This window comes from Scomber scombrus, chromosome 6 (genome assembly GCF_963691925.1).
Source record: "Scomber scombrus chromosome 6, fScoSco1.1, whole genome shotgun sequence".
Lineage (NCBI taxonomy): Eukaryota > Metazoa > Chordata > Actinopteri > Scombriformes > Scombridae > Scomber > Scomber scombrus.
Genome location: NC_084975.1, coordinates 17,146,387 through 17,154,580, shown reverse-complemented (window position 1 = coordinate 17,154,580; position 8,194 = coordinate 17,146,387). Strand labels below are relative to the sequence as shown.

General features: G+C 38.5%; 2 protein-coding genes across 3 annotated transcripts in view; one reads left to right on the top strand and one right to left on the bottom strand.

The window, feature by feature from the left end:
- The first annotated feature begins 492 nt into the window (after positions 1–492).
- pgpep1l (pyroglutamyl-peptidase I like) lies at positions 493–2,502 on the top strand. 2 transcript variants are annotated; one of them, XM_062420147.1, is made up of 5 exons: positions 493–626; positions 734–786; positions 877–993; positions 1,361–1,587; positions 1,661–2,502. In XM_062420147.1, exons 1-5 carry the CDS (start codon positions 596–598, stop codon positions 1,833–1,835), a joined length of 603 nt encoding a protein of 200 aa, XP_062276131.1. In that variant the 5' UTR covers positions 493–595; the 3' UTR covers positions 1,836–2,502. The 2 variants fall into 2 exon arrangements, with proteins under 2 accessions (XP_062276131.1, XP_062276132.1); XM_062420148.1 differs by having other exon boundaries at positions 566–626; positions 750–786; positions 1,661–2,498.
- Positions 2,503–6,519: 4,017 nt separating this feature from the next.
- igf1ra (insulin-like growth factor 1a receptor) overlaps positions 6,520–8,194 on the bottom strand; it is a 73,294-nt gene continuing 71,619 nt past the window's right edge. The window contains exon 21 of the mRNA XM_062420150.1: positions 6,520–8,083. Coding sequence (XP_062276134.1) covers positions 7,561–8,083 — 523 coding nt within the window. The 3' untranslated portion in view covers positions 6,520–7,560. The remainder of the gene's footprint in view (positions 8,084–8,194) is intronic.

The window sequence follows — 8,194 nt, the reverse complement described above, 5'->3', positions numbered from 1 at the left end:
TTTTCTTTTTGTTTTATCAACATAGCCTATTACAGTTTGCAGAGTGTCACGAAAAAAAGAGAAATATATAGATTTATTGGCAATGTCACGAACTGTCTGCAAGGCAATTTCGATTTTACCAAATCTGAAAATATAAATGCACGCCAAAAAAACTGCCCTTTTAAAAAAATGTTTTATTGTGGTTTATTTTTCCAGTTAAAAAAAAAAGAAGAAGAACCTACAAACACAGCCTGTTTTCATTCCTTTTATTCAACACTAAGTATAATAAAAGGTAAACAAATGCACTGAGTACATGTAATAAATAGTAATAATCTTTTTTTTTTAATTTTTTTAAATGAAGTGAACGTGATATCCACTTATTTAAAATGTGCGTCGATTTGTCTTGGAAATTGAGTTGGATGTTGAAATTTACCGGAGGCCCCTGAATGCGTCGTCTCCCAGAGGTCTTACTCATTCGCCGGAGAATCGCGCGACCAAGCGGACAAAACACGAGTTGCAGAAGCCAAAATGAGGATTGTCGTCTTTCTAATGTCCAGCTAAGAAATGCGCAACAGCGTCTGTTTTCTCTTTCTGACCGTGTAAACCTTACTGCGTCATGAATGGGAGCAAGACTATGGTCGTTACAGGTAAAGCAGGACTTTGCTCTTGAATACCAATGTCTGAAACGGACAGCGGTTTGTTTGTTTGTTTGTTTTCAGTCAAGTTTTTTTTTTTTTTTTTTTATGTCTGTAAGCTTTTGGCCCTTTCAGGCAGTTCTTCATGAACCCAAGCGGGGAAGCAGCGCAGGTAATGTTTTCTTGAAAGAAATAACGTGGCGTGCTACAAGTCTGCTATGAGCCATATGGACTCAAAATGACTAATATTTCTTTATTCAAGGGGTTGAAGTTGGTCGGATTGGGAGAGCGGATCAATGTTTACGTCAAGGAGGTAGCAGTGAGTTACATCAAAACCCAGCAGATCATCGCTGAGATTTGGCAAACTCTTAAACCAAAGGTAAAATATTAGGTCTACACTTATTTTTTATTCAAGCCATAATTTTAGAAATGATACTGAAATCATGAGTCTCTCACCCAGATAGTTTTGACCTTTAGCCAGAAATCCTTTATTTATTCATTTGTTGGCTGGAATGTTTTCCATTTTTAACATATTTAGTTTAAAAACAATGGAACCAGAGCATAAAATATATATCTGGGGTTAGTTTTTAATTGAATGTAAACTCTTTACCAGTTGTTAAAACTCAAATTCTCATCAGTGACCTCAATGTTACCTAGGGCCCTGTGCTGAAGCCCACAAATACTCTCTGATTAAGGTATGTGAAGCTGAATATCTCACATTGCCTGCTGTATCTTGTGTGTTGCAGTTTGCTGTTCATCTTGGTATCGCCAGAGGTTCCAGAGTCGTCATATTAGAGCAAACAGGGAAGAACAGTGGATACAGAGTCAGAGACGTGTGTGGCTTCTGTCCTGAGAGTCACTGCTGCATGGAAGGAGGGCTGGAGAAACTGGACTCGGTTGTTAACATGAGGGCGGTCTCCAAACCCTTCAAACAAGCAGGGATGGATGTCATTTATTCCAGAGACGCTGGCAGGTAAGCAACTGTTCTGCAGTGTGTTGACAGATCCTCTAAAGACGTTGAGAAAGTGCTTTCTATGTCCTTTCAGGTACCTGTGTGATTTTGCGTATTACTGCTCACTGTATCACGGTCAGGGGAGAGCGGCCCTCATCCATGTACCGTCATCTGGCAGCCTGGCCTCAGCTGACAGACTGATACCTCTTCTGCAGAGCATCATTCAGAGCATGCTTGGCCAGCTGGAGGGCCCTTCACAAACAGCCTGAGAAGAGGTGATGACAACTGATTCCTCAAGCTAGTAGTCACAGTGTGGTAGAGCTTCTAATATATTACCTTTTTTCACACCACACAGGTCTCAAGGGAAATAAAAAAGCAGAGTCATAGTCCTCATTCATTTATTTATTCAAAAGTTCAGAAAAAAGAAAATACAAGAAATTCTCAGATACACATTTGGAGATGGCATGTCAAAAATACACCATCTCAGCTATAGGTGTGAAAAAACTTTGAGGCCTCAGATACAGAACTTGAAAGAAGACAAGAGTGTAGCGAATGTTTGATTATTTCTTTTCCCAATCAGGTAATGAACACAGAGATTTTGTAGAAGTTAATAAAAGTAATAGTAGTAGACCAAGGCCCCCTTCTGAAGGTATAGGAATGCAAATCATAAAAACAGCGGCATGATAATGATAAACCTTAAACCTATAATTGCAGTTATTCATGTTAACTTCTTTATCCTGACGTTCACATGAATAACATTCTGAAGTATCAAGATGATAACAATGACTAAGAAGAATCCGTTTAATTACTGTATATTTATGCTGGAAATCTGATAACGCAAAAAAAAGAGGGAAAAAAGCTAATAGTGTGAAGCTGTAAACTCAAGCCTATCATCTTTTTCTAGTCGTGTTGTTTACACTTAACAATGACTACCCGTAATCTAGGCAACATCCCTGTTCTATATATGTCCATGTGTTTAATTTAAATGCTGTATTTTTGACAGGTTTGTGATTTAATGGTAACTAGTAATTCACCTCACAACAAGTCAATGTAGTGTCTACTCAGACAGTTGAAATATATCATAAATGCCTGCATCATTACATACATTCAAACTGGAAAAAAGAAATGCACAGATATGTTAAGTAACTACTTAAGTCAGTGATTTTCAGCAGCTGACTTGTTTTTCAACCAAAACATGTGTACTTGGATTTTTATCCTCTTAAATCATGCACCGATAAAATGCTTGCGAAGAACCTTGATTGAGCACCCGAATTTCACATTAGAAGTTAACCAGTGGCCTGTTCATAGTCACATTTTTTTTTATTGCTTTTGAAATCATTTCAACACGTAATTATCAAATTATTTGCTGAATTTTCCATTTTTATCTCCAGCCAAGGAGCCCATGCATCGAGACAGCGCTCTCCATGTAGCCTCTGTGAGTAAAAAGTAGAAATGAGGTCTTATTAGAAGCTTCAAAATGTAAAAAAAATATCACTTTTTCCACCTTTACACTCAACATTTTTGATGACAGTATAAGATCCACTGAGGCGACTCTTTGAACCAGCAGCATTATTGTAAGTAGTGCTTACTTACGAGTGATTCAAAATGACAGAAAATCTCAAAGAGATTCACCCTGATGGTAGCGGAATTGAGCTATCACTAGAGCTGTAACATCGTGGCATTCAGCAGGTAGATGTGGACAGGAGATATGATGATATTAATTTAAACCACAGTGAGTTTATGGGGTAAAAAAAAGAGATCATTTCTAATCATCCTTGTGACAAGAGCAAGGTTTCTTCTGCTGCTTTGATTCCAACATTGACTGACAAATCATTGAAATTGCCTATTTATCAGTTCTTACTGAGAGTTGAAGAGGTGGAGTTAATGCTATCTTTATGAGGGTTTTGTGTAGAAAGTACAGAAATATCCATGTTACATTCACATTACTGACCATTAGCATAACAAAATGTATTTTTGAATGACTTCTGGATGTTTGGATTAAACTTAAGTTGTTGAAATGGAGGAGTGGTAATGTAACCATGCAGTATTACAGGCTGCAATTAACTGTTAAAAAAAAAAAAAAAGATAAAGGATTTGGGAAAAACCCTATAATGATTTTTGGAGGTCGATAAAATATTTTCCCTTTTTTAAATATTCCCCATAATAACTGTTACGTTTTCTATATAAATGCATTTTTAGATGAGACTATGAAGGTTTCTGTCTGCTGAAGATTTGAGGTTGTGACATGTTGGGAGTCAGCAGAAATGGAATGTCTGATGTTGGATTTGTGCCCTGGCCTCTTCTCATATCTCACACTGAACTGCACCTGCTCCGAGCCACAAAACACTGCCAAATACCCTGTCAACATAAACTTTAAGTTGTCATAATTATGTAATCTTTTCTCACATAAATACGGAGATCATTTCAACTAATTCTGCAAAGAACGAGACCACACTGTACTGAAGGCCTCTATTATAACATGCAGATCTTTCATTTGTATCCTCAGAGGTATAAACGTACTTTTTGTAAATCACAGGGCCGTAAATCATTGGGCTGAACCTCCACACAGAGATTCCATCACCTGTCCTAGTCCGCTTTGTGAGGTTTAACTAGAACCCTGTAGACTTTATCCAGATGATGAGGTTTCTATACAAGCTGATGAGAAGGAGTGAGATGTACTTGTTTTCCATACGCATACATATATTTAAAAAGAGTGAGGTAGATATATACTTGAACGGAAAAAAACGTTTTTTAAGTCCCCCAGTCATGACACCAAAGAAAATACATACAAAAAATCCAACTTTATACTGAATCATGGGGCATTTATACAGTGATTTAAACTGATATCACAAAAGGAAAATAAAAAAATAAATAAATAACACTCCTACAGAAAAAAAACTTGAAAGAAAGGAAATAATAATAATAATAATAATCACCAAGCAACATTTCCAAAAGATGAGGAGAAATCCTTCAAAACACTTTTCACTATTCAGCCTCCATTTTTTAAGACCTTTTCCTATTCATAACATTGAAATGCGTTCCCTTCTCTGGACTTTAACCCATCCTTTATTTGGTTTTCAGAAGCAGTGATTATGAAGACAAACAAATAAGACCTGTTCTCACTTTGAAGAAGTAACATGTCAACATTAGCTGAAGTGGTGTAGTATTGCGCTTGAGAGTGTTGAAGTCATTAAAAAAGAAAGAAAAACTCTGATTTCAGATGGATGAGAGATGGTTGGCATAATTAAGGCAAACAAGACAACCCAATTAGCCCTACTGATTCAAGAGGAGGCAGGAAATGGATGGGTTAAAATACCAGATCTGGTATAAAGTAAATATCTCGAGCGCTGGAACTAATCCTGACTTCAAAAAGGAGGCACAGAAGGGGAACAGGTACAGTATGCTGTAGAGGTCAGTGAAGGGCCAGAGGGAAGGAGAGAGGGCACTATTGGACTCAATAAAGCATGATAGGGGAGGAGGGGAAGAGGTGAGACAAGTAGAGGACGATCATGAGAATGTGTGGAGAAAGCAAAGCCTTTACTTTGACCTGAGATTGAGTCGCACCTAGAGGGCAATGCTAGGCGCAGTGCTAGACAACAAGTACAAAAAGGGTGCAGAAAGTACACGCTCACACATCGAGCTAAGGTGTCCATTCCAAATAATAATAATATTATTAATAATATAATAATAATAATAATAATATAGACATCCACAAAACAAATACAGAAGGAAACTTGTCATAAAAATAAAAGGCAATGAACAAAATGTAGTGTTACAGAAAACCTTCTGGGATAACAGGAAAAAAAAAACAGTTTATATCTAAATCATCTTATTTTTGTTGTTTTATTCATTTTTTAACAGAATTTGAGGATATAAGAAATGGACTGTAGTGGAGACCATAAAATACCAAACCTGAAGGATTTCTTTATATATACTGTAACATCCAAAAGAGAAAAAGAATAAAATAGCAGCTTTGTTCTGTACAGACATAGAGGCAAACATTTTGAACCGTAAAAAGGTTTAAAAAAGTGACAAACCAATGATGTGTATAAAAACGATCCTGCAGTCTAAAATACAACTGTAAGACCTTTATATGTGTTTGAAATGTAGAGAAACGAATGACTATTCTAAAAGAGACCGGCTGTGTCTTCAAAGTTGTCTCTAGGCTACTAAAATCTTAACAATCCAACTCAGGTCTTCGATTCTGTTCGCAGAAGTGTTTGGTGCCAAACACTTCTTGGTGTTTGGTCGATTCTGTTCGCAGAAGTGTTTGGTGCCATTTGAGTTGAACAGCGCTGTCACCAAACGATGTTCACCTCCCACATGAAATGCACACCCAATAAATGACATATAACGGTTGAATATAATGAAAGTGGAGGCAAAGTTGTATCCCTTGATTGTGAAGCTCAGTGATTTGCAGAGTGAGATTTGATTTTTTTGTTAAGTTTGGATTTTTTTGAAAACAAAGAGACTGAGGCTGTGATTCAGAGTTGGCAGATTTAAGTCAAACTTCGCTCAGATATATTACAAAATCAAACGGGTGAATCTGAATAGATGTGGGTGGTACTAAAGAAAGTTTAGCAAGCCCAACACCTTAAACAGCTCTTGCTTTTCAAATGTCATATGAAATACAGGGCTTTAACAAATTATTATTAATTTGCAGATTATCTTACTATTTTATTTGTAAATTGTCTGTCAGAAAATAGCAAAGAGTGGCTTCAAGTTGGTTATTTAGTTTGACAAACTGTCAAACACCCAAACATGTCCATCATGTAAATCCTCAGATTTGAGAAGCTGGAGCCAGTGACATTTTGGCAGTTTTGCTTGAAAAGTAGTTACATTTTCTTTAAAGAAACTAATGCTTAGTTGACTTTATTGTTTCACCTTTTATTAAAAGATATTTGAAAACTTTACTACTAACTTTTCTACCTAATAACTGATCCCGTTGTTCAAAGAAATCCTCCTCACATCAAGTCATTCTGATATTGTGTCAGGTGTTTGCTTGCGTTTCAAATCTGCCTACTTTGATGTTTCTAACATGTATGTAATACACCTGATGGAAATGTAAGTATGTATTTCTCGTTTCACACGGCTTGCTAGATGTATTCGACCTCCAGTGCAGATCCAGCATATTCTGAGAGAAATTTGACTGCAAGTGTGAATGCAGCACATCTCAACAGAAACACTGTAGTCTGTCCTGTTATGACTCTACAACACACACACACAACTGCTCCAGGATGCAGTTAACCAGACTTCTACTCCAACTCTGAACCACAGCCTAAACAAGAAGGGCAGACCTGTATGAAATTGGAGGAAAACGCTTGATTTGGCAATAGTTTGGCAGATACACAATAGGCCCTCCTCTTCCATTTTGACACACTCCTGACAGGATCTACAACCACAGAAATATCAACAAAACAATATCAGTCCAAAATGTTTAATTGAGAAATCCTCATATTACATGAGCCAGCCTGCTCATGGAGAGAGTGTCTTTTGATGGAAAGTCATTTTTAGAAATGGAGCTATACCATATTATAGAGAATCATGTGTTTGTATAAATACACACTTGGATATCCACAACATCCTCTCTGAAATCTTCAGGAAAAAAAGTGCTCTTCTGTTGGATTTGCTGGCAGATATGCTAAAAAAAAAAGTTCATGTCTTCCTAAATCTGTAAGTCAGGATAAATGCCTGTATTGATCTGCTTCTTGAAGGACTTATGTAACAAAGACCACAATACAGGCTGCACAGGAAGGAGTTCCCCAGTGTCGAGTCTGAGCCATCAAACTCCAAATGCTTTAGCAGGTTTCTGTGCTATTCTTTAGTTTTTAGAGTTTTATGTTTGACCTTAAAGGAGTGGAGAGACCATCTACTGGCACACAGTAGAAGAATGTCAGTTCTTACCTCACCCATCCCTCCTTAAGAGATGGAGGAGAAGTTTGTGTTACCCTGTGTAAGAGGAGGAAGGGCTGGTCTGGCCACAGGGGGCTGATATCAGCAGGCCGACGACTGGGGCAGTGGTAACGCCCGTTCGTTCTTTCTGCCCCCGTTCATGTGTGCATAGGGTTGCATGTCATCAAAGTTGGGCTGCAGCACCACCACAGGCCCGTTGGCCGACACATGTCCTGAGTGCTTGTCCAAGGCTTGGCCTGGAGATGCCAAGGATGAGGCCACCGGGCCCGGGGAAGAGGGAGACACAGGTCCCAGCAATGGAGTACTAGGGCCTTGCATGGGTGATAACTGCTGTGTAGGAGGCGGTGTGCCTCCTGCACACCCCAACGAGGGGGCAACGGCAGCAGAGGGCTGCCTGGTGGATGCAGGGTCCAATGGAATGTTCTCCATGTTTTCTACCTCCATGTCCAGCTCCTCAGTGTCCGGCGGCTTGTTGTCCTCACTGTGGAAGAAGCTCAATTCCCTGAAGGGAGGATCCAGTTCATCGTTGATGCTGCTGATGATCTCCAGGAAGGACGGACGCATCTTGGGGTTGTACTGCCAGCACATCCTCATTAGCTCAAATCTGCAAGTGATGTGCAAATGGTTTAAAAGGTAAATACAGGTTGCATTTGGATTCTAATTCAATACTTTTGATGGACAAGTGTACCATATGACCATTGGGAGGGTTATTTTC

Excerpts from the sequence above, each read along its gene's own strand:
- pgpep1l (XM_062420147.1), top strand. The coding sequence starts at position 596 with ATGAATGGGAGCAAGACTATGGTCGTTACAG. Across the intron at positions 994-1,360 it reads GGCAAACTCTTAAACCAAAG|TTTGCTGTTCATCTTGGTAT; the intron begins GTAAAATATTAG and ends TGTGTGTTGCAG. Across the intron at positions 1,588-1,660 it reads TATTCCAGAGACGCTGGCAG|GTACCTGTGTGATTTTGCGT; the intron begins GTAAGCAACTGT and ends ATGTCCTTTCAG.